The sequence below is a fragment of the Accipiter gentilis genome, chromosome 4 (genome assembly GCF_929443795.1).
Source record: "Accipiter gentilis chromosome 4, bAccGen1.1, whole genome shotgun sequence".
In the NCBI taxonomy this organism is placed as follows: domain Eukaryota; kingdom Metazoa; phylum Chordata; class Aves; order Accipitriformes; family Accipitridae; genus Astur; species Astur gentilis.
Genome location: NC_064883.1, coordinates 13,643,701 through 13,670,370, shown reverse-complemented (window position 1 = coordinate 13,670,370; position 26,670 = coordinate 13,643,701). Strand labels below are relative to the sequence as shown.

General features: G+C 40.2%; 1 protein-coding gene across 16 annotated transcripts in view; it reads left to right on the top strand.

Moving 5' to 3' along the window:
* The window catches only part of HDAC9 (histone deacetylase 9), a 491,400-nt gene extending 476,154 nt beyond the window's left edge, over window positions 1-15,246 (top strand). For 10 of the 16 annotated variants that reach the window (XM_049799085.1, XM_049799083.1, XM_049799078.1 and 7 more), the window contains 2 exons: window positions 4,439-4,592; window positions 13,661-15,244. In XM_049799085.1, coding sequence (XP_049655042.1) covers window positions 4,439-4,592; window positions 13,661-13,700 — 194 coding nt within the window. In that variant the 3' untranslated portion in view covers window positions 13,701-15,244. Of the gene's footprint in view, window positions 1-4,438; window positions 4,593-13,660 lie in introns of all 16 variants that reach the window. The other 6 variants (XM_049799072.1, XM_049799073.1, XM_049799084.1 and 3 more) reach the window with 3 other exon arrangements.
* Window positions 15,247-26,670: the final 11,424 nt, after the last annotated feature.

Here is a 26,670-nt window from a genome sequence, read left to right as displayed (position 1 = left end):
AACAATAACAAATGGATAACAAATGTTTTGTTTCACGTTAGATGAATCAGAAATAATTGGTATTCATCTGTATAAAATAAATGCAGTTTTTAAAAGGGACACCGTGCATTACCCATTGATCATGCAGTAATTATCAATCTGATTTTAGTTGCAAAGTGACAATTAAAATTCATTGTAGGTATATAATTAATCCTTCATATCCTGTAGTAACCCAGATGTGCAAATGCTCTAAGTAAATCAGCTATATATGATAAATTCCAGTAAGTAATTTTTGCTAGGTGGTATGTCCTAGGGTAGCTCATGAGTTAGTATCTTCCTAAAAATTCCCTGGTAATGATCTGGAAGGAATCAACAAGTCAAAGAAATTAAAGCATTATGCAAGATAGAGCAGATTTGCAAATGATAATAAGGACAGAAAGCTGCACACAGGCCACAGACATGAAGAAAGAATATGCAATTCTGTTTGAAATAAGACATGTATTTAATGAAAATGGATCTGGGAAGAAAAAAAAAAAAAGTTGAATTAAGAAAAAAAAATAATTAACACTGGCTCCAGAAAGGAATAGCGTCTTACTAGAAATACACACCAATGATGGCAGTTCAGAAAGAAGGAATGGATTTAGGAACAAATGCATAGTGCGTGTCTAAAAACATAGTTCAGAGCTCTGCAGAGTAGCTTAACTTTACTTGTTCAGAACAAGCTTAAGTTTGAGCTGAGCTGGTACAGTCACAGCAGTCCAGTGGGCTGTTCTGAAGCCTGTTGGGCTGCTCAGGGTTTGGAGTTCTTTATACACAATATTCTGTCTTTTCTTGCAGTTACTACCTGAAAGGTTGTGCATACGTCATTTTGTCTGGAGAGAGACCAAGTACTAGAGAGGAATATGCTTGGATGACAGAAGCGTGCATTGAAGAAGTTTAGTGCAGCTTTATGAAGGTTGCATAGTTAGATGGAATTAAGAGAAGCAAGTACATGTTGAATAGTTATGCAGAGTTATGCAGACTGAAAAGCATTAGGCTGTGGGGTAGCACTGTGAAAGACACTGAGAAAGCCTGATTTGTTTGGCTGATTGCTTGCGTGTATATTGAGTCTCTATTTCTGTGCTCCAACTTTGATAATGGATATTAGCAATATTTTAGACAAAAAAAAGTCCCTCCGTGTTTGCTGAAAAAAAAATTGAAGATGCAATACTTAGTTAGACAATGAGAGGAAACAACTTTCTTCTAACTAGAATGGAATTTGTTTAAAAGTTTTGGCTGTGACAGTGATCCAAAGCTCCTTTGGAAATGTAATACATATGGAAGTAGTAGTTCCCACACCCATGTAATACGCTATTCCTAAACAATCCTGTTCACTACCTTGAATACCACCCCCAAACTGTTTTTTTCAAGCAAGCCATGGTATGGCATGTCCAAATCTGTTTGTGAAAGGCAATGACAAATGCCTGTAACAGTGACAGAAACATTCACTTTTATTATTTCCTGGTAATAATCAGTGCTCCCACAAATCTTTGAGGGAGACTTAAGCACATTTTCATGCTGAAATCCAAAGCATACCTAGAAGACTGATTCGGTTTCATTGTTTGTTCTTGCAAGCCGTGATTGCTCTTCAAGTTTTGTATGAATGAAACCAGCAGTATGCTTCATTCTTTCCCCTGAGTTCCACCAAGTTCTTCTCAATGAATGTAACAGGACCGGCGGAATTTCACATTCCAGTATAGCACAGTAGAAATGGAATTTTCAGAGGTGTGAGCAGTTTGAGGCAGATGCCTTTTGAGCTCATTTAATTGTCAATCCACAGCATACCTAGGGTTTCTAACAAAGCTTCTTTGCAGCTGCATGCCATGATTGCCTCTCCCTTCCACAAGACTTTGCCTGCAAATCTTGTGGTTGAGCACACATGCTAGCCCTGTATGTTTTGTGCTCAACATATAAATGTTGTTCTTTGTAAAAAGCAGCTTGCAAAGCTGTTCTGCTTACCACAGGTGTTTGTAAGGTACAGCTTTCTGATTTTAAAGAAAAAAACTACCATTGCTTTTTCACAAGCTTCAGAAAGCCCACTTTGCATGAGGTATGCACTGCTACCTGGATGCTGTTCCTATTTGGGACTGCTTTAAAATTTCCTCCCACAAACCACGAACACCTTGCCATGCACACCATTCTCCAAGACCCTCCACTGCAGCATAGATGCTGCCACCTGCTTCCTGGCCTGACTCTGCTCTCCCTCTTTATCGCTAAAGCCCCTCTTATAATACAATTCTCAATGCGGGGAAACAAGGAAAATCACGCATCACTTGGGAGTGAAGGGCAGTTAAATGGGCACAGAGAGCCCACTAATATGCTTGAATTGGCCCTGAGTTTTAGTGTTACAAGAAAGTCAGGATTCAGGGGGCAGCTGGTGTGTGAGCCTGTGTGTGAATGAATGAATGCGATGTAGCAATCCTCACGGATGCTGTTTTATTGTTGCTGCAGGAGAGCAGCACAGTGGTAGCTGGGTACTAATATTTTATTTTATGAATAAGAACCCTTGAAAACTCCAGCAGTGAACATGGGTTCATTTCTTTTATAGGCAAGAGGGGGTATTATTCCCATGCCAACAGATTTGATTTTCTTGCACATCTGTTTCTGCAACAAAAACCCCACCCACTCTGCGAACATTTAGCTCATAAATTATAGGGTTTGAATTGGGTGTATATTGCAAAGACTGACTTTTGCACATATGATCTGTGAGAACATTGTGGAATGCTCATATAACTTTTTTGTTTGTTTTTAGTGTATTTTTTAATGAATAGAGAATACGGTCTCTGAGCACAGTAATAATAGAGAATATTTTTGTCTTGTTTTTATAAAATTTGCCAGGCTCCAATCACTGAGCCTACTGTTATGTACATAACTTCTTAGCTGTGTCTTTCATGCTTTTGGAGCAAAGCCAAGCTCCTAACACTTAATCTCAACTTTGTAGGATACTTAATACACTTTACATTTTATCCCCAGAAGGTCCCCGTTATTTAAAGATTCTGCTAACTACTCAAACGTGCACACTATTAGAGTTCAAAGAAACACACTGGCCATGCTTGCTGGTTGTTCTTGCAGATCGACTTGGGCTTTCATCTTGCAATGATGTTTCTGAATAAAGACATTTCAAGCTTTATTGACAGCTGCTTTCTCACTGGAGGGAAAAGTTCATCTTTCGAAAAGCCTGAAACTGTGTTGAGAGCTGTGTTACCAAAGAGGGAGTTTTCAGCAGCCTTTGTGCAGCACAGGCAGCACCACTGCTGGCCTGGCCTCCCAGCTGTCAAAGCCTCCAGCTACCACCCTCCGGATAAGCACCTCAACTCAGCCCGCTGCCCAGCTGCCAAAATTCTCCTTTTAGCCCTCAGAAAAGTCCCCTACTTGATCCCTCCTCTTTCACAGCTGTTGAAACCCTCCATCTAATTCCCAGATAAGTACCCTGATCCAACCTCTGCAGCAGCTGCTGGAAGCTTCTTGCTAAACACTGAATAAGCTCTGGTCCAGAGCTCCCAGCCTTCCCAAAGCTCCTAATTTCCAGGTGTCATCCACCTGGCAATTAGTGTGAGCTCGGTGGATTACTGGACTGTAAGAAATACATATGTAAATTCTTACTTGTTCATCTGGTTACTGCTAATCAACCTCTTTCTTAATAGCACTGCAGTAGCAGACCATTTTATAAATATTGCTGATGAGTCACCTGCCATTTTTGTTTGCGTTGCTTGAAAAGCTTCTTACTGTCTCTTCTGTTGCAGGCAGAAAACTGAGAACACTTATGCTTTTAATCCACTGCTGTGTTTTTACACAGCAAACCAGAAAGCTCTATTCCTTATATCTGGCAGCTTTCCAGCAGCAGCCAGTTCATATACGAAAGTTTTAAATAAATTATTGTTCTAGTATACGCCCTGAGGTTGGAGGAGAAAGAACATCCAGGACTAACAAACCTGATTGTTCTGGCAACATCACTTCAGTCCGAGCTGGCATTTCTGACTTTTTTCCTTTTCAAGACAGTGCTGTGTGAGCACTTTGTACAACAATGTTCATTTTTCTAGTCCTATTTGCTGTATATGCATGAACCGTCTGCCATATCAGAGCTTCTAGGTATTAACCCTGCCCTGAACTCCCTTCACCTTGCATAGATAAAGCCAATAGCCTGTCTAACAGTATGCGTTCATTAGTCTGTGTGTTACTCCTCCAGTTTATTACCTTCTGGGGAAGGGTGTGACACAGCCCTTGGAATGAAAGCACTTTCCAACTTGGCATTCTTAGGTTCAGAAATATACCTCTTCACTGCAGTCTGAAATTTCAACTGTACTGCTTACACCGCAGTGATTTTAAATTATAATCACTCAGTGTTGAACTAAGTGATTACTATGCTTGTACCACCATGCTAGCTAAAATTCCCATAAATTATTATGTGTGTTTTCCTTAGGCAAGTACTGGAAGTCAGTGGAGCCATACTCTGTGCCAGTGGATTGTGCTCTGGCTGAGTCTCAGAAACGAGAGAGGGAGGAGACAGAAACGGTGTCTGCTATGGCCTCTCTTTCAGTGGATGTTGAGCAATGTATGCCTCAGGAAGGCAGCAGGTAAGCATATGCAATTATTGTAGAGAACAAGGCTTTCACTCCAGTCAAGTGAGATGAAGAAGACAGCTAGACTAAGGGGTGTTTCAAAATTCTCTGCCTAACTGAGGTAGCTGGAATTTTTCATCCCTGGATTTGAATTCTTTCACTTGGCGATTCGAAGCAGAGGTATTCTATGCTAGCAGGCTTTTTTTTTTTGGCGTGTGTAATTCTTTACTAAGGTTCGCGGTTAGTACAAGAACCTTGTTTTCTGCCCACGTCTAATGCTCTCTGCTACATAAAAAGTGCAATATCCATATGAGGAAAATAAACATGATCAAGTGTAATCAACCGTATTCTTCTCACTGGAAGCTATTCAAACCTGTTTTAGGTTTAATTTTCTAGGAAGGCATTTAACACATGGTCAGATAAATTTAATAAGGATGGACTTAAATCATTATTAAATGATATTAGACAGGCATTAAAAGTTACTTCCCTGGAAGCAATGGAATGGTGCCAGTATAAAACTTAAAGCAATCCTGACCAGGATTAGGGCCAACTTTTTCTGTGTACCAAGATGAAGGTACACCAGCAAAGAATGAGAACACTGTTTTTTCCAGCTTGTCAGCTGCTTTGTACATTAATGAAGATTGCTTTCAGTTTCACAAATTGAGAAAATGATACAGTAACTGCTGCTGTGTTTCTTGCCAATTAGAGATGAAAAAAATTGATAGCCACTGAATACTGTGTCAGCTACAAAACAGTATTTCTTCAAAGAGTTGTTAGGAATCACTGCAGAAGTTCTTGGAGTTTCCTATTTACTTGTTTTAAGGCTAAACTTTCCTGGTCCTCACCAGTAGAGGAGAGACCCAAATTGCAGTGGAACCATTCAGTTTCTGTCACACAGAGAAAACAGGGGAGAGAGGAGGAAAGGAGAAAAAAGCCTTATAAGGAGACTCATCAGCTCCCTGCAGGCTGCGGAGCAGAGCTGTGTAACAGCAGGAGAGAAAGGAGGGAGCTGCGGGTAGGCACGGTGGCGGTGGGAGCGGAGTCGGAAGGATCCATGGCTCCTATGTCGTGACAACTACTTGTTTGATTTGGTTCTTGCCTCCCGCTTTGGCTTTTTTAATCGGAACTGAACTGATAGGCATCCGGGGAAATGGCGCAGTGCTAAAAGCTACGGATGCGTTTGGGAGTGAACGTCTCTCGCAACAGTGGGAGCGCTCGTCTGTCAATGAGTCGACAGACATGGCTCAAAGGGACACACAGGGAGCAGAGCTAGCTAGTAAGGTTCACAGTGTTTACATAATTACCTTTCCGATTGTAATCATATTTTAACATGCTATGGATATTGTTGTGCTAGTACTGTTGCAAAGAAATCCATAAAAGCTTAGGGAAGAATATGTGACGAACGGGAGACATATTTTAGATTTGTGAGAGTGCTAATCAGTGCTCAGCTAAGGGCTAATGTAAGGTTTGTCATATAAATTTGTGACAGTTATGAGACACTTCTGCTAGCCAGGGACAGAAAGGTGCCTGCTCGTGTGTGCATAGCTCTGAAATACAAAGAATTTCAGCTGAAGTGTTGGAACTGATGTAGTCAAACAAAGCAAAGCTTTAAGTTGTCTGAAAAAGGGTGTGGTTAATTTTGTGTATTTTCACATTGCTCAGAATAACCAAGAATTGTATTTCTTATGTGCCTCCACTCACTTAAAACTACAGCCATTGAGAGCAACTGCTGATCCTACATAATTTGAACAAAATAACCCTTTGACTAATGCTGCACTGAATTATTGTATTTATTACCTACCTACTGATAACCTGTGACAGTTTCCACCCATTCTGAAAACAGAATTTCAGGACGGAGCTGAGAGAAATGGAAAAAAACGGATGTGCTGAAATGTACACAAGTGGAATTCATGTGGCTGCCAGATTCATTACACTTCATCAGTTCTGGACTCTTCTAGGGACGAATCTGTCGTGATGAATTGTTGTGTGGAAAAATGGCTTCGTTTGAAATATCTTCTGTGGTGCTGCAGAGGTTTTTCAGCAGCACAAAAAAACCTTATGCACGCATGCGTTCCTAAGTCTGTTTCCACATTCGTAACCCACAAAGAAGTCACCCAAAGCCAGATTGCCATCAGAGAGCAACAGGACAACATAAGGGCTGTCCCACTGGGCCGAAATTGATAGTTAGGTTTTCTGAGGCTTCAGGAGATCATTCTCTTTGTTTTCTTCCTGCTGAATGTAAGGAGGAATATGGAATCAAACATGGTCACCCTGAAAGTCTCATTTTGAGAGTCCTCTGAGCTGTGGGGAGAGCTGAGAGGACCTGGCTGCACTTTCAGCATGAATGAAAGTCCAGCACGGGATCATAAATCCAGGGACTGATTTGACATTGCACACTCTGGTTTCATGCCAGTATAATTTCATTCATTTCACGAAAACATGCTGTTCATTTCATAGGCACATACCAACACAAACTGCAGTAATGTACTGATGAGTCCAACTTTGCTTTTTCACATTTGTTATGTTTGTTGTAATTAAGGACCAAGTATGCAATGCTCCTTCTCCAGTCCCTTACTATGGCAAACGACAGAGCTGCAGGGACGTGAGGAGTTGCTGGGGCTCTCGAGCCCTCTTCATAAGGCCACTGTAGATGCGCCCCTTCTCCCCCCATTGTCAATGGGGACCACCTTCTGAAGACCTGTTGCAAGCCTTTGCACTGAGTATTTGTTTGGGAAAGTTGGTTGTGACGTGTAGGGTGGGATCGTGGGAGAAAGCTGCATGGCTGGCAGGGCAGCCTGAAGGGTTCCTTCGTTTGGGCAGGAGCCGATTTACTTTCTCTTCATTCCCACCATGGTCAGCCAGGCTGATAACTCTGTCCTGCATCTCTAACGCTGTTTCACTGAACTGATGGTAGAGATCCTGTTGACTTCAGCTTTGGATGGTCAGGCCCCCAGATGAGGAGAGCAGCAGCAAGAGTCTCTTTGCGGGAAACTCTTGCCAGTTATGTTGGAGGATATAGTGGTGTTTGGAGTGAGATGACTCACTTTAAACTCAGATTTTGGGTAAAGCAGCTCTTTTCCTGGCCAACTCATATCTGACTCATTTACCACTGATGAATAAAGGATAAAATGCTCCTGGCTAAGGCCCATCTTAAGTATTTCTCTTTCTTTCTTCTCTCTTTCTTTCTTTTCTTCAAGTGACAGTGCTGATTATTTTTTCATTTGATTTTCTCTGGCAGGCTAAATGAAGAAAACTGCAAAAAGCTGCTACGCTTTTGGTGTTTTATTTTACCAAAGCACAACTCTGCATTTTAAGATCCAATTGAAACTTGATTATAGACTTCAGAAGAGAACAGATGTAGAAAAAAAGTTTGTGGATAGGAAAGAAAACATACATGATGCTAACACAAATTTAAATACAGATGCAATTAAAGGAACAAGCATGCCCTATAAAACATTTCTAACTACCATAACTTTTGTGTGTTGATAACTGCCTATTCCCTATGTGAGCTACAGATTTAGCTGATTAGAGTTTTGCTTTGGCCAGACATCCATTTCAGAAATCATGCTATGAAAATATTCAATACAGTGATGTCCCCGATACATTGGAGCTTCTGTATGTTTCTTCTTAAAATGGAAAAATAAAAGGGTGTGGAGGGAGATTTCTTGCACTTACTACTTTTACAGCAAACAGTAAATCTTGAGAATGACATTTATCAGAATTTGACTTTGTGGCCCTCATTCAGCTGAGCATAGATTTTACTCAAATGGAAATGAAAACAAGGGGTAATTTTTAGATATTACTCTTAGTGTTACAGAGCTATCAGTCGCAGTTTTGGTCACTCTGCATTATATTACATACATTATATTATATACTAGAGCACCTGGTTGGATCATGGGCTACAGCTAGCCACCATCTAGGGTCACTTGCTGTGTTTATGTATCAACTTATAAAGCTTCACTTAGCGTTTCACTATTTGGGTATCCACCTCAGCCTTGCTGAGTAACCTGCGCCTATCTGGCCATGCCCCACAGGACCTGCAATCACAGCCAGGCTCAGGAGCTGAAGAACAGCTTCCCCAGGTCAGGCTGCAGCCTTATCTTGCCCACCTTCCTCTCATCCACCAGTGGTGGGTGCATAAGGAAGAGAGCCAGGAGCAGAGGGGTCTGAAAGCCAGCCTTGCCCCAGTGAGTCAGTAGATCTCAACAGCTGTATCTGACCCATCCTGTGTAAAAGCCTCCAGGATACCTACCCAGGCACAAACTTTTCAAAGTTGTTTTTTTTTTCAATGAACTTACACCTTTGGTGCTGAGGTAGTGAATCCCACAGCCTCATCAGGCATTGCACTTCTTTTTCTTTGCTCTAAACTTATTAACTGATAAATTCACAGGGGAACCACTAGTTCTTGCATTGTGAGAAATAAAAGCAGCTCTTTCCTTACTCATAGTCTCTAGCCTATTTCTGGTTTTAAAGGCTTCAGCTGTCTCAAGACTGTATTCCTCCTGGTATGAAAATAATTTCTTACCTCTGACGATCCTGCCCCTCTCTGTGCCTTTTGTAGTTTTCTTTGAGACAAAGTAAGAACCACATGCAGGACTCCAAGCATTGCGCACACCATAGATTTACACAGTAGCTTAATGTTGGGGATTTTTTTCTTGTTTCTGTTGCTCTCTGCTCTTCTACCATTAACTCCAAGCTCTCAGTCGTAGCATCACTGTGTATAAATAGGTAAAGCTGTCCTCCCCCCTGTTTTGAGTACTGTGTACTGGTTCCTCAAAGCTTTTGGATAAAATTCTTGGGAGACTTTCTTTGCACAGGGATATCACTTGATCTCTCTTCATTTCCTTCAGAAACCTCTTTGTAAGGCTTGCTTTCCCTGTAAGTGTTAAGACATAACTCTTACCCAAATTACTATTACCTAAATGCCTTCTAATTTTACCACTGATTATAGCTGCTTTCAATTTCCCCATACAGGCTTACTGTAGCTCCTGAAGTTTTCAGAAGGGGAATTGTGTTTCTTACCTTCTCTATCTCTTGCATAGATGCTGGGTTAAGCAGTAGAATATGCTCAATAGTTGTTTCTTCAGCAACATCATAATTGCATTCCCCTAGAACTCAGTGCACAAATATTGTCTGCTCTTAACAATTTGGCAATGTTTAATATATCACTTTGTTCTAGTGCTGATTCAGTTTAAGATAGTTCATCTGCAAATAATAAAATCTCCCTGACACTTCTCTAGTGAACACAGATATAAATAGTTCATTTTGCTTTTGCGGTCTACCTTCCTTGATGCTCCTTTTATGCTTTGATCATTTCTTCTGATGTATTTTGAAAGATCTTTTTATTAGTAGTTTTTATGCCTTTAACATGTTGCTCTTCAGGCTCCCCTTTGGCTTGCCTCATTGAGAGTTTACATTTAACTTGCCAGAGTTTATAGTTTATTTAATTTGCCTTATTTGGACATTACTTCCTCTTTTGAGAGTATACATGTAGTTACCTTATTCTGCTCTTAAACTGTGATGGTTTTTACTTTTAGTTCCTTTTTCTTTGATCCATACAAAGTCCATTTTTACTAGGGTATACACTTACCCAGGATCTCTTATATGATGTCTTTAGACACTCTCCGAATCATCTCCATGGTGTAGAAATGTACCTCTTTTTCCCCAGCCCTCTGCTACCAGAGGATCACTTTTCAATTACAATGATCTTCCCTGAGACAGCTGAGTTAAATTAGGAACAGATTATGGCATAAAACAGCCATACCAAGCCAGAAAAATCTATCTTTTGTTCGGCAGTTTCTGTGACTTGGAAACATACCTTGAATTTTTATTTTTATGTGTGTGATGATATACCTATGAGGAATCTCTGTAACTCTGGTTTAAAAAATAAGGTAAGAGAAACATTTACTTTTTTGGATGATGTACAGGGTTTATCTATATTCTTAAATATTAACTTTTTTTAAAGTGTAGATGTGAACTATTTTAAATAATATTCTCGTAAATAATATGGATTCTGTTTCTTCTCAGCTGCCACAGAACAATACTTAAGATGTCACGTGTTTTGCCAGATTTTATCCCTATGGTAGGATTTTTGCCTCATCTATTTCTTTGGGTTTAAGTTTTAAACGGAATCATTTTGTTTAGTGTTAACTGCAAACAGACTACTTCATTCTGCTATAGTGTGAATTGCACATATAGAGAACTATAGGTGAGCGCTCTTTCCAGCACACCAAAATAAACAGAGCAAATGCAAGAGGGCTCTGCTCCTAGGAACTTGCAGTTTGAACAAGCCATCATGAAGCCTTAATGAAAAATCACAGTTGTGGTTCTACAATCATTACAGTTCCAGTTGGTGTCTTTCCGAATCTGCTGACGGCATGGGATCAGTCTGGGTCAGACCCGATCCCAGCTCACAGCTGCACCTCTGTGCAACCAGTCAGAGCATACAATACGGGATGGGTTTTTTTGCCTGTTTTATTTTTTTATGCCAACTTCTTGTCAGCTACAGGAAGACTGACTGAACTGATGTAACTAACAGTGACATAACTGAAGTAACATAAATTTGGCCTGTCAGACTCTGCCCCCTTGATTCTTTTTTTTGAGAACTTTTGATTTTAGCAGAATGGGTATATATTAATTCACCACTCAGTGTTATGGGACTACAGTGTTTTTCTCTCTGTACTAAGGAACCTAAAACTTTACTGGCTCCCACACAAAACTCTGGCCTAAGCCGTTATCCCATAAAAATGTATGGGTTTAATGATAAGCCATTGGATAGATCCAGTGACTTCTCTGACACTAATAAAACGAAGTTACAGCATACACATAAGTCTTCAGCAGGAGACTGGAGAAGGCTGTGAGAGTACCCACACTGAGAGACAACAGCTGGATTCGCCAGGGCACCTAAACCTCCTCTCCTTTTCCAAAAAGGACCCTGCATCTGGCACTTGCATATAAAATTTTCTATTGGTGCTTAGGCTCTGGCTGATGCAGCATATTGGTATATTGTTGGAAGATATTGGAATATATTAGAATATAGCACTCAAGGTCAGTCCTGGCACTCAGAAGCACCCTCGTCAGTGAAAAATTGCCCAGGACTAACACCCTGAATAAGAGAATTTCTCAATTGTACTATGGTCATGAGAATGTCAGTCCCAGAAACCAAAGACATGGGAACAGACTGTTGCACGTACTGCTTCTCTAGATCCTTATAAATAAGCCAAACCCCCACTTTCACTTCCAGAGGTTTTCCAGAGCTCCACTCCTTCCTGCTCTGCCAATCTTCAGTTGAAATCTATTGACAACTATTTCTTCCCATTCGCTTACTCACAGCAGAACCTAAAAGCTGAACTGTTAATCTGCTTCCAAATTATCCTCTTGCCAGACAGCCCCATAAGGTCCTGGATGTTTAACAAGGGCTTACTGCACTTTTGCGTTATGCCAGAGGACATGCAGGTCTTCCAAAAGCGGCTGGAGAAGATGGAAGCGTGCGGTCAGCACAAGAGCAACATACACCACCAGCGTGAATTCCCCACATGGTACATGATCCTTTATCACATCTGAGGACGGCAGCAGCAGGCTGGCCTCCATCCTACCCTGGGTGCCGCTGTGCAATCTCTGCTGCAAGCCAGAGCAATGCAAGAGGGGAAAAAGAGGGAATGCAAGAGGGCTTCACCTTGCCTCTCAGCAATGAGGGAGCTGCAGTGGTTACTGTACGTAGGAAACATTCTCCACCATGTGGTGAGGAACAAAAGATTTAAGATTTATAGGTTAATAATCTTTTAGGGTCAATAATACTTTGGAAAGTGATTAGTCTGAAAAACATCTTCTTTTTCATATATCATTCATCTGACATGTTTTTCAACATACTAGCTGTGATCATTCCAAATCTTAAAGGAATAACCTGCATAAAATCATTTATAGACACGCTGCTGAATTTTTCATTGCGAAAGACTTTAATAAACTCCAGATTCATTTAAATTTCTCTGGCTTCCTTGCTGAATAAACTACCAAAGCCCATGCAAGCCCCCATTAATTACTTTTTTTTTTTTTCCATGGGACCTCATGAGTTTGTACTTTCTGAGGGATGTTTTACTGAAGCCAGTTATTATACTGGCTTACAAGATTTAAATGGTAAACATCTCATTTATTAATTTGCATTTACTTTTTGCTCTCCCCTCATTTCAAATTTCTTGAAGTAACTATTTTTACGGTCTTAAGCTCATTCGTCATGTGGTATTCTGCCAGACTGAGGTGAAAAATGGTGTATGTCCAAATTCTTATGCCCTTCAATGGCGAGGTCTCACTGTAATCTCAGAAGCTTGCCATTTTATAATTGCCAGCATAATCCTCAGGTGCGGTAGCTTGTCAGATACAAGGAATTATGGCACTTTATGCCAGCCAAGCATGTGTCCCCACTGTTTTTTTACTGGGTGTTTTAAGGAGTTCATCGTGTCTATGCTGAATATTTCCCAGAGGCTTTCAAATGAAAAATATACATATAATCTGATTTGATATTATTAATAGATACCTTCTCTATGACAGTGATCTGCTGATCGAGTTCAGAATTTTGTCTCAGAAGTTGCAGGCAGGCAGGCAGGCAATGCATTTGTGAAAGCACAGAATCAAAAATCAGAGGACTGAAGAACCCCAGAAGAAACACTGCTAACTACTTGGCTACTAGTGAACTATTCTGCTTTAATGGTATGGGCCTACTTGAAAAACTAAATGCATGTATTTTTAGTTGCAAAAGCTTGTAAAATGAAAGTATCACAGCTATTTTTTTCATGAAATTATTTGCCTCTGTTGACACAAAGCATGTACATTTCTGGACAAAAAGTTATAAAATATTCTGACATATTTTAATATAAACAGGAACATTTTCAGTGATTGCTTGGATCTAAAATGTTTTTCCACTTGACATTTGTTTATACTTCCTAGGAAAGAAACTCTATTTATGGATAACTGAATAACACAAATAAACATCAGAGAGAGCTGAAAAATCAGCTTTGATTATGCATGAAAATCTACAATGTCATTGTGTACTCTTGTGCCGTATTCTGATTGCCTGTTTATTTTTACAGAGCTGCTGGCGAGCCCATGGAAGAAGAGCCAGCCTTGTGAAGTGCCAAGTCCTCCCTGATATTTCCTGTGGGTGACATCATTGTGTATCCCCCCAAAGCACCCTCAGACATGTCTTGTCTGCTGCTTGGGTGGCACAGATCAGATGGAACATAAACACTGGGCACAAAACTCTGAATAGCAGCTTCACTTGTTCTTTGGATGGACTTGAAAGGGCCCTAAAGATTCCTTAAATGTAACCGCTACAATTCTAGAGTTACAGTAAAACAGGCTCGGGAGAAAGAGCCTAGAGCATGCTTTTTATATGCTGTTTGACCCACTCACCAACATAAATTGTGAAATAGAGTATTACAAAATTCTACATGATAGATTATAGATACGAGAATTGCAACAGCCAGCAAAATACTCGGTAAACTCCATGAATCACTTTCTGACACTTTTTACTGGGTAATTTTTTTCATACTGTGTTAAATTCTTAATAGAATTTGTTTTCCTTGCTCTGTGTAATGAAAAAAAAAACCCAACACCTTTATTTCACATGCCATTTTTTAACCCCCTGTAATGAGTTCTTAGCTGAATAAGTGAAAGGTGTGTAAATTACGATGAGGGATTTTAGCTAAAGGGAAAGCACTTCTTATTGTACTATAACCCCCCAGAAGTACTGTGCTTGGTGGTGCTTTATTTTCTTTTCCCTTTTCCCGGCCATCCCTCCCCATTTCACATAATCTTTTCTATCATAAAAACACATTCACGATTCTCTAAAATGAGCGATCTTCTGCCTTTAAAAAAAAAAGTGCTGTACCCTCCGTAGTTGACAGTAGCTCTCACCATATGTGCAGCAGAGATCAAGTAGTCTCTGAAAAATGGATGGCTTTTCAAATGTGTTTTTAGTTTGTTCTGAAACGTTCCTGCGTCCTGACTCTAAGAGCAGTGATCTTCAGTAACTGCGTGCAGCAAATTTGAAGCTCAGGTGTTTCTGTGGAAGTTGTGTTGGGGTGTTTTTTACAGGTCGTCATGTGAATACGAACTGATTCTTTTATGTAGTCCTGCACCAAGAGAACTGAAGTTGCTTAAGAAGCTTCAAAGGGTTTAGGCTTTATTTTAGATCCCCAAAGTGCAGCAAGATCTCCCCGCAATGTGACTTTAGCTGTTTAATTCCATGTTTGAGAACATACCATAGAGTTGTGCCTTTAGCTGATAACGGATGCTTAAACTGTTACACGTGTTGCCTTACCATCAGAGAAAGAGATAGGGCATGTATGTAAGACTACTTCAAATGAACAAAACTCTCCTACAGCAACTTTTATTTTGTTTACAACTTTCTCACCTAATGAACCCTGGGAGATACCTTGAAGTATTCAACTCGGAGTATTTGATAGCTCGCTCAGCTTTTAAAAGCAAGTGATGTTCATTTTTATATATTTTCCAAACTCGAAAGATATATTAAAGCCATAAGTGAAGACTGTCATGCTTTTTATTCTGAAATCTGAAAGGAACCTTAATTAAAACAAGATTTTGGGGAAGGCCATGATATGAAAGATATGGAACAATATGGTTTCAGTTATAAGCAGACTCAAACCTGTAAATCAAAGATGAAAGATTTCACTCAAATAGAATTATATAATTCTCTTTTGTTATGCAGTCAGACTATATCTTTCATGCATTTGGGTTTGTTTATGATTAGCATTTTAATTTTAAAGACTTTTATTACTTATACAAAAGCTCTCTGCTACAAGTTAGAAATCTGAGGCATGCTTTGAAAAGGGAAATCTAAAAAAGGAATGTCATTTCCTATAATGTGAAGTAAACTTTTATTCTGAAAGGCTTACTCTAAAATGGATGCATGCCCCTCAGAAAGTGAAATAAAATTCTACCCCCCATTTACAAGCCAAAATCATGCTCATTTTAGTAATGCAAAGAGTCCCAGCAGGCTAAATTAACTCCTGGTGTAAGCCACCTTGCCTGACTTTGGGCTGTTCTGAAGGGTTTGTTCACATGACTAAAGCAATCAGGAGTTCATCCTGCATTTTCAGCAGACTTGTGATGGCAATCTTACTAGCCATTTTACTGCAATTTTCTTGTGGTCATCAAAGAAATTTCCCTTCAAGGAAACCAAGTACCATAGCTGATGAGTTGGGTAATTTGTAGAGCTTTTCACATTTTGAAATAATGGCTGCAAATTTTTAATTGACTGCATAGTAAGATCATTTTAAAATCAACCCCACAAATGCACAATCATCTGCTTGTGTCCTTAGCTTGCATGAAATTGAATATGAATTGCAGCCTGAAAAGTGAGTTACAAACTTTACCAATTAAAGTCTATATTCTGGGGTGGAAATCAGCTAAAGCTGTCCTTTGTAGCTGGAAATGCTTTTAAAATGTCAGAATAATTTGAATTAAACCACATTATAAATTCACACTTACACATTTGAACAGGCATACTCCCAAACAGACATCTAGACACGCTATTGGTTAAAGTTAGGATGATTTGGATAAGGAAATGTGCAAATAAACTGCACACAGATTGTGCCCAGAACTCTGTTCTCACTGAAGTCAATAGCAAAATCCTCTTTGATTTCAATGGGAGATGGATCAAGCCGTGCCTTTTTTTTTTTTTTTTCCTTTAAGTCCAGAACACCATTACTTTTTGATTATGTCATTACAAGGCACCGTACAGCCCTCTGGGAAATGATTGAGGCTTATGGTGAATATCAACACTTCCTTCAAAGCAGACCTGGGCTCTCTGAGAGGGCAGTTTCACTTGCTGCTGTTTTCTTCTCACAGTATTTTTTATTACCATCAATAGCTCCCCATGGATTGCAGTTAAAATATCTCCCAGCAATTTTAGACATACTTCGAGGGAAATATTCACATAGACACTCTTAAAAATGCCCAGTTTTAGCTGGTTTCAACAACAAATTCCAAGAATTTCAGAAAGATGCACGAATTGCATGTGTCTCCCTTTCTAATGTCCAAATTCAGAGGCTTAGGAGCTGTTTTTGAAGAGGTATCACAGTCTCACGTCTCCCACGGACCTCAGCTTAGGCTAGGGAGATTGACACCTCTGAAAATTAAGTCCCAGATATTTCAAGCTGGCTGCCAAAATATCTACATCTGAGCTTAGGTTACTTCTAACAATGAGCTGAAATGCTTAAATAAGATGGGGTAAGTGGTGGCTTCTGTGTGGGATTCCACGGAGAAGGTGAAGCTAAGGGGGTGGTGGAGAGCCCTCGGAGCCAGGGTGACCCTCCACCTGGTGCTGGTGGCACGGGGGCTGCAGGCAGGCGGGAGAACGTCCAGCGGCACGGCCACCCCAGACTACCACTGCCATTAGCAGCAAATCTTTGCCTCACAAGGGAAGTGTGTAGGAACTTGCACTCTGCCTCTGGATCAAGGTGTCCCTGAGCCACCAACCTGCAGAACGAGAGATGCCTCAGCAGCAAGTACCACTGACATGCTTGCTCCAGTTCATATTCTTCCCTAGCGTTAGGGACTAAATATTAAGCTCAGTAGGGCTTTTCTTCTATTCTTAGTTCATAAAATACTTTTCTTGTATTCTTAGGTCCTTAAATTCATAATAGAAACTGAAAATTAAAAAGACATATAACTCAGGATGTCAAGAGAATAATTATTTTTATCCAGCTTAATGCTTTTACCTCAGCTGGAGTGGGAGCAATGATGAAGGGTAAATCTCAGAACTGCTAAAACTTAAGACTGTCTTGCACTTCGTTTTTAGACTCTGTGTGAAGGAATTCTATATGTGCTCATTTGGCTTCAATATAATCTGCAGCAATTAAGTGCTTGATTATATGATACTTTTTCAGGCAAAATTCCTAGCAAGCAATCAAAGTTCATGGGAATTTTGCCAGTGTAAAGATGACAGAATTAGTCCCTTTTTTTAATTATGTACCTTCTTAATTTTACTTTCAGTGAAAATGAACTAACTAACTCCAGGCAAGTGAATCTGAGGAAAATAGAATCATTAAGCTATCTTAAATAAACATCATAAAAGAAAAAGAAAATATAAACAGCTGTTATGCAAACAGAGATGGTTATTTCTTTACTTTGCAAAAAAGTCAACAACTTGCTGCCAGCTGAATGGAAGTGGCAAAATGAATCCCTCTCTAGAGTATGTGGTATTTGAGTTGGTGTCTTATCTAAGTGCAGCCTCCCTAAAAAGCCGAGAGTCATAACTGGAGATGAAATATTAGAAAGGTTTTGCTGCAGCCAACACCAGAGGTCCTGTAGAGAACAAGAATGTAGAGACTGACTAATTTGTGTAGACAGACAGCAGGACACTTTTGGGGCAATGTGTCTGGGACGAAGAATTAGAGGGAACTTTTCCAAAGGCACTGACGGCTGTGAGGCAACTAACTTCTGGTAGCTTGCAGGGGCAAGGAGGTGCTCAGCAAGCATTTGTTCTTTGGGAAGTGCCCCCTCTGTCCCACAAGCATGCCCGCATGCAGACATGAACCTCGCTGTACAGTCTTTTGTCCTAAGCAGCAGCAGCCAGGTGTGCTGCCCTGACCTGTATGCTGTGCATTTGCCTGAGAAGCTATCAGCCCCCAGCAGACACTTCATAACATGACTGATAGGGGAGGCTTTTGTAAGGGTTTGTTGGCTTTTTTTCCAATAGTGGCCTTTCCAGAAGTGTAGCAGTGCACGGTTGTTTTATTTTAAAAGGTCACAGTAGAGCTTTGTGAACCACTGTTGTTGTTTGGGTTTTTTTTTTTACAGTCTCCATATGGAAGTAAAACAGAATATGTGCGGGGGGGGGGGGGGGGGAATGTGCTGGGAAAGAATTTCTCTTAAATCAAGCTTCTGCTACCTGCTTTTCATCCTGGATTTAGAGAAGTTTGGGTTCTTAATTATCATTTAAGCTTTCACTTTGTCATGTCACTTGCTTTGGTTTTTTTACCTGTAATTGAGTTCACCCTTGTAGCACATAGAAAACCACCAAAAATGTCTGTCTTTTCTTACAGATGCCCCTGCCCTTAGTGTGGGAATGAGAATAGCTTATCTTTGTCACTTCTAGCAGCAATTAAATGCTTCATTTTTGTGACAGATCCAAACTGGAGTGGTATTTTATGAGTACGATTTAGCTGGCTGTCTGCTGATTGTTAAAAAAAAGAAATTGTGAAACTTGCATTCCTCTCTAACCTCAAAAGGGACCCATTTTGATTTTAACAATGTAATATTTTCACTTGATCCAAAAGGTTTTTGTCCCATGACATCTTGTTACTAGCTCAGTTTTAGTCTGTAGCAAATAACACACCACAGAGGGCGAAGACCAAAAAGGACATTCCAGCAACTATTAATTATATCTCTTCTGCACAATCCTTCATCCTTCTCTAGTGCCGTGCTCTGTGGTTCAGCATATTAGAATAGTTTATAGCAAAATATAAATTGTTCTGCACCATCGAAGATACTACTATTCGGATGTTAATTAGCACACTGTGAGTTGGGCTGTAATTTATAAGGAAAGCATGCTCCTGCATGGACGGTCTAAAGGCAAGTGACGCATGAAACCAGTGGCACTGGTGCTGTGCAGTGAGAGTGATTCTGTGCTAAGACCTCCACACATTATCCCCTTCCTGATGGTACTCCTGCCTGGCTGGAGGCATACTTGCAATACCAAAGCCATAGGGTGCCCTGATTCAAAGACCACTGAAATCCCTTCTCTGACAGGCTTTGGGTAAGATCTGGGAGGCAGCTAGAGAAGAAACCTTAACTTTGCGCTCAGCCCCACACAAACTGTAAAAAAAGTGCAGATACAGAGCTGAACTTGGCCACACGTCCCTGTTTCGGATATGAAGTGCCAGTTCTGCTTCCAGAAAAGTCTGTCTGAAAGAGCATTGACAGTAGTGGATATATTCTATTAGCTTCAGGAGGGTGTATACATCATGTGTTGTAAGAACAGGTTCATACTCATGTCTCTTGCTGCTTAGTTTACTGCTATTTAAAATTTCTTGATTGGCTTAATATTCCAAGTTAGGATGCAGTAGGAAAGCATAAAGCAATACCTGGTGAAGTCATAACTAAAGCTTTCAAAGCAAACTTATTGCCGTGGTTTTTTACAACACTGACTTTTTGGTCTAGGGATGCATAGCTGAAATGTCTATTTTTTTCTTGGGAAATTGATGTCGCTATCTGTTTCTATGATAAAAACCAGTCCTTTTGCTCAGAGCACTAAAAGTTTATCTGTAATTTCTTTCCAGGCAGATCAGATTCTAAGGGATAAAGCATCAGTGGGACTGACCCAAAGGGCAACATTTTTAAAGGTCAATAGTAATATTTCCGTAAGAGTAAGAGGAACCATTGTTATTATTCCTGATACATTTTTGTATCTGAAAGTATCCAATGAGTAATGTTAAGTACTATTGTGCTCCAAAACTTTGTTGATTATAGATATATGAGCATAGGATTGGCGTGAAATAGCCTTCAACCAAGTCATTAAAATCCCTTTTGTTTTGTGTTTTGTATAATTCTTTGGCTATAGTCTCGTCCTAGTGTTAATAAAAGCTATTTGAAGTAAGCTTGTTCGTTACACTGAGCTTTTTTTTTTTTTTGCCTGTTTTTGTTGGTTTTGGGGTTTTTTTAATCAGCGCTAAAAAGAAGTGGAGCTTTGAACATGCCACCCTGGTTGGATCATAGGAATCTGACTGTTAAAATATAAAGGGCGGAGCGTGGTGAAGCTGGAGTGCATAAAAAAGGAACCACAAATGTTAATGTAAAAGTAATGTTACATAGCAGGCTAAAACGCACACAAAGCAGAGCATTGCAGAGCTCCTGCTTTAACACCAAGCTCATATTCTACAGTTCCTTTGGCTCATTGTCCTGAGGCATTGCAGAACACATAATTCTCCTCCCAGTGAAACAATTTAAATAGTACATGCGCTGTTTTGAAAGCTGTAAGGCCCCTACTTTGTGGGAGGTGGGGAATATCCAGCACACTGCAGCAATACTCTGGACCACGGTATCGCGCCAGCCCTGCTGCTGTAAAACTCGGAGTTGTTATGCTGATACAACAGACCTGTTTTGAGAAAGGCACTCCACAACAGCTGGGGAGCGAGGAAGGAGTGTGTTTGCTGCAAGCGCACTTTGATCACTTGCACATCGTCAAAAGTAGCTCACAGATTCAGGCCTCTGAAATTGCTCCTGTGTGTGGAGCTTCATGCACCTAAAACTTGAAAGCTGAGCCGGCAGAAGGGTAGCTGGGAAGTACAGGCACTTGATTTGCACGTGCAAATCCCTACCTCCTGGCATCTATCCAGAGCTGCTCCAGAGGTGGATTAAAACCAAAATGAAGCAAAACAGCATCCTATAATTTCAGCTTTATTTCATTCTTCAGAAGAACACATCTTTTTCCTTTCTTGGGAAAAGGACCCTAGCCCCAGAAAACCATAGCTCCATTCCAATCAATAAAATATTGTTTGAAAATTTGGACATGCAACATGTAATTTCCTTGGCATATTTCAAAGAAGTTCCATGCCCAGAGGAGCTTAATCTATCCAGTCTATCTATCTGCTTCTCTGCTTTGCTTGTTTCCTGTGATTCCATTGTGATAAATTGCAGAGCCCTGTGATAAATTGCATTCATCATGTCTTTCTGGCTGCCTCACCTGCATTTTGTACATTAGACCCTCTCTCCTGGGACTACTTCTAACATTCCAACCTTGTGAGAGGTTCCAGCTAGACACCGTTGCTGCTTTAAAATCAACCTGCCACAGAAATGACCCTGCCTTTGAGAAGTGGAGTGGGTTTTTGGAAACCTTCAAGCTAACAATGCTTCTAGGAATCTCCTGTAGGTGGGTGGGAGTGAATTCTTCCAGATTCCTTCTCTCATGCTTTTTCATTGCTTCCCCTGGAGATCCTCCCTCCCAGGAAAAATCTTTCTTTCCACTGGCAGCTTTGAAAGGGGTAGCAAGAGTTGGATGGCTCCTTGTCAGAAAGAGTAAATAGTGAGATAAAAGCTGACTGAGTGCATGTTGAGCCATTGCTCTTCTTCCTTATTTCTGCCTATTTTCCCTGCCAAATGAGAGGGAAATTATGTTAAAATTATGGTTTCAGCATGCTATTGAGGTACTTCTTTTTTTTTTTTTTTTTTTTTTTTTTTTTGAACAGAGAAGGGTTTTATTTTTCCCTTTGCTATCACAGTGGTCTGGGTACAGTACTTCATTCATACAGGCCTCCTGGAGACTTGGAAAACAGAGTTTCAGGATTCTTGTTACATCCTTTTCTGGGCTTGCCTATAAAAGGGAGCAGGATCAGTGAAAACCCAAAATGAAGTTCCTACTTTACTAGAAGCTGAGTAAGGGCATGGGTCCAGGATTTTGTGCAAACTTTAGCTTATTTACTACTCTTAGCTTGTATGCTGCTTCAGGCTGAACTTCTCTGTCCACCTATCACTGAAAAATACCCAGCCTGTTATGACTGCCACATTAATGTATTCATAGATTATTAATAACTAAATAGACCATTGCTGGTAAGATCCCAGATTACCTCTTGTGGTATATTTTACATACGAGCAACATGATTTTACATCATTCAGATCATCATAGCATTTGAATGCATTGTTCTTTAACTGTCTAATCTAATTAAATATTAGTCTGTGCTAAAGTTGTTAAGTGTTACCAAAACAAAATAACCATCAGTCAATCAAGGTAAAAGCTGCATTACAAATATGTGTGTTTCCTCAAATCAGTACAGAGTCACTTTCCATATTCACAGTACCTGATCCTAGCTGTGAGAGAGACCCAGCCTAGCTACATGCACAGATTCTACACAGTAACAAAGAGTATGAACATAACCGGGGTCGTTTGTAATAATTTCTCCTCAACTGCTCTTGCCTTTAATTGTCTAAATTCTGCTCTCCAACTTTGGCTATGTCGAGCAACACAAACAGTAAAGGTCTAACAATTTTCTCAGTATTTTAGATTATCTAGTCTTGAGAATCTTATTAGAACATCTATAGTTAAGCTAATGTAGAGTCTATGATTAATCTAGTCTTGTTATAACTAATTCAGTCTATGAGCAGGGATAAATTAGAAGATTCCTTGTTCTAGCTACCAAATGTACAGGAAAAATAACAACTGATTCTTAGGAAACTAAACCAAAATTAATTCTGCAATTGATTTCTCTTTTTCTCAGCCGCCTCCCCTCCTCACTTCAAAATCATCATACATAAATACTTATGATGTAAGCCAAAATGCAAATGTGCATTGTCTGTCACTAGATCTGATGTAACACTTCTGCCTCTGCCACCTTAGCAGGAAGGAACCAGTCCCTGCTCCTTCTGAGCTCCTGCCTGCAGTGGGTGTTTCGGTTCACACTGAAAGTTGAGTAGGTAGTTTAAGAACAGCTGCAACAACGTCTGTAAACAGCAAAAAGAACAGAAAACTGAAAATTAATATGTGGACTTCAGTTATCCTTTAAAATGTCCAGCAAATCATTTCATGAGAAACATTATCACAGTGTAATATTGACTTGCAATGAAAATTTCAGAATTTTTTGGAATATTGGATACTGAAAATCCTCTCCATCTTTATTTACCTACAATAGCTCATGTTGCCTCCTTTAGAGCCTGTATCTGCACTGGGGATGTAAATCTAGAGTGGTATCAGATAGCTCCTCCTGAATCCTCTCTGTAATGTCAAAATTTGCATGTACTCATGACTGCTGTCCTTTCCTCCTCTGTAGGTGTAAGTAACTCTTTCTTTGATTACTGGTTGATGGCACAATATGGAAGGAGTGGTCCTGGCCACAAGTCATGATTCCCCAGGCTCTTATGTAGATCTTGCTGCTTCTTGCTGTTGCTGAACATGTCTCCCATGGGAATGCAAGTGGTTTATTGATTGAGCTGATAAGGTCTACTGAGAATTGATTGTGGCTAGCAAGTATCCGGCTGCACAGAATTTTATTTTGTTTTAGGTTAGGAGAAAAAAATGCCAGAAAAAAATGTATTAGTATTAGTACTGAAGTGCTGACAAACAGTCAGTACTAGTGCACACCATGTCTCTCCTTCTCTTCCATTTTAGTAGGAAGTAGACTTACTCTGAATAGCAAAATTGCTTAAACTGAATTACTTTTTTAACACTTTTTAAAATGGAGTGGATTAAAGAAATAATTTTATTTCAGTGGCATTCAACACGAAAATCAAAGATCCTTGTAAACACCTAGGGTTTCATCCTCACAACAGCCACAAAAGCAGGCCAGTTGTTGCCTCTTTTCATAGATAGGTTTAAAAGAGTTGTTTGAGGATCCACAAAGAGCTTGTGGCTGACGGAAGAATCTCCTGAGCTACAGTCCTAATACCAGCACCCAGACAGTCCATGTGACTATATTTCTTCCAGATGCCTTCACACTATAAAGTAAATGTGTGTGTATTTGTGACTAGATGCTGAATCTGCCTCTTCTAATTTTAGCTCATTGTTTTGAGCTTGCTTGTTCTCTGGCATGTGTACTACTTACTGGAACATTGCTAAAGAACAAAAACTTTTATTTATTTTTTCAAAGATGACTGTATGAGCATATAGAAGAGACATGGGATTTTTATGAATCATATCCTGTAGTTTCCTTGTGTGTTTTTTTTTTTCTTATTTGCTCCGTGTTTTTCAGTGACCTTCACAAAACAGAGAACTGTTTGGGTTGTGTAAAAATCCATGCAAAGGAACTAGACCTTTCCTTTACCCTGCTAGATGTGTTGGCTGTTGCGACTTGAATATAGATTTCAAAGAACACAAAAATATTAATAAATACTACACTTGTGTAACGGATAACAACCAAACCATTTCAGATGAGGCTTCAGGGGATTTGGAAGGAAGTTATCTCAAGACTCTCACTGCTTATAAGCATAAGGTTGTGGTTCTTATTACCAAACAAAGAAACATCAGCCCAGTCCTTATGCTCCATATTAATCTTAGGGGTTCAATGAATGGACAGGTCAGAATGGGCATAGGCTGCATGCACCAAGCCCTCATAAATGAATGTAAAGCAAAGACCTAACTCATATTGCAAGTTGAGTCAGGAATTTCAGAAAAAAATGCTTCTTGCTGAAAAGGTGATTTCTTAAATATGCTTCTATTTTCTGCCTACTTAGAGTTCCTTTGAGCAGTGTTAATGCCTTTTCAGGACACGTTTTGTTTGATACTCCCATATACAATTGTCTAAGCATCTTCTTGAATGCACGAAGGAAGCAGGGTGGTACACATCATGGGATAACCCTTGTTAAGCTGTAACTTTGAAGTGCATCTTCCTGTAAGGGTCTCTGAGGAAGTCTGAGGTGTTACACTCAAAATACATGCTCTATAAGCAACCAAGAAGCTGGAAACAAGTATGTGCATATTTCAAGCATAATGAGTAAGACCTGTGTGGGTACTGTGCACCACGTACCCACAGGATCCACAATGATGGGACCTTCACAGTGTAGAGCACTAAGACATGATTCAAAAGGTCTGGAACATCCTTCATCGCCTTGTAGAATCAGAATAAGCTGCTGGAGAGAACCCTGTGAGGGCCTACAGAAGGTCTAAGCCCAGACTCACACACTGTGAATCTCAGAGATGAGTGGAAAAGGATGAGAAAACTCCACAGTTGTACCTGAAAATGAATCATTAACTGTCATATGGACACCAACTGGTATCTGAGCAGCTCAGAGGAAAGTTTAAAATAAGATGACAGCAAAAAGTGTCTGATGAGCTCCACTCTCATGTATCCATCTTTGGTTCAAAAAGAATGAAGCAGCAAGGCATGATATAGGAGGAATTATCCCAACTATGTAACATGTATCACCTCCTCATGGTATGCACATGTCTTTATGAAAGGAATTTTAAGGACAGTGTGAACTGTGTCTAGAAATTGAAAGGAAAATATACTCCAGGGAGAGACTACACTTCACATTGTACAATTCCATGATTGAATTCACAAGTGGCACAACCTTTGCTAAAGGGGGTGTGCTAGGTCACACAAACATGTCAGAGAGGAACAGACACATAGATCACATTGGATCTCCCATTTCTTCTCCATGCAGTAATAACCATATAAATTCTCCATAGCGGTGTGCTGATGCCGAGCTTCCTGGCAGCAACCTGTGAGAGTTATTGTACCTTGAGTAAGGCAAGCCTAACATGGCTGGGACTCTGGCAGGAGTGCTGGCAGCAGCACATCTCTTTGCTTTGCAGGCTTTTAGACCAAATATAATGTGTACATGAGGGATACTAGATTGACTGCCCAAGAAAGATGAGATTTGAGACACATGCAATATGTTTTCTGATGCTACGATATATTTCCTCAGGCTTCTTCTTTTAATTGTGTCCATGCCTATAATATATGTATCTAGTATCTATATCCCTGGCTTATAGCAGACAAACCAGTGTGAGGTCTGGTATGTGCCTATATAATCACACAAATCCAAGATGCTTTTTTACAATAGATGTAATGGTATTAGGCTGACTGAATTCACAATCCTAAAAAGGTAACTAATGATGGTTATTGAGGAATGCTACCTGTAGAAACAGGTATAGAAACTATACTATAGGCATTTGCAACATTATTTTTTTTTAAGTTCATGCTTTTAGATGATGTTTTAGTTGGTCACAAAACATGTGTGCTAGGCTTTCAAAGGCCTGGCTTCTTCAATCCAGTAGTCAGAGTCCGCTGGCATTCCCAGACATGCTGCTGGGCTGCTTCCTGGTGCTGTGAGCATCAACACGGCCTAGGCCCTGCTGGCTGCCAGCTCCTGGGCTCCTCTCGTGCCCAAGCTCCATTATGATCCTCATGGTAGGCATTTTCAGAGGATGTCACCTTGCTCATGCCCCACCAAGGGGTGTTTTTGTGATGAGGCACCTTCCCTCTCCTCTGTATCCACAGTTTAAGCATTCTACCATTTTTCCAGGAAGACGTGCCACTGGCAGTTTTAGACATGTTCATTCCCGGTCTGTGACATGTTCATTCTTCTCCTGCCCAGTCACTCTCATTCCTGCAGAGAACCCTAATCTCTGGGACACTGAGCAGAG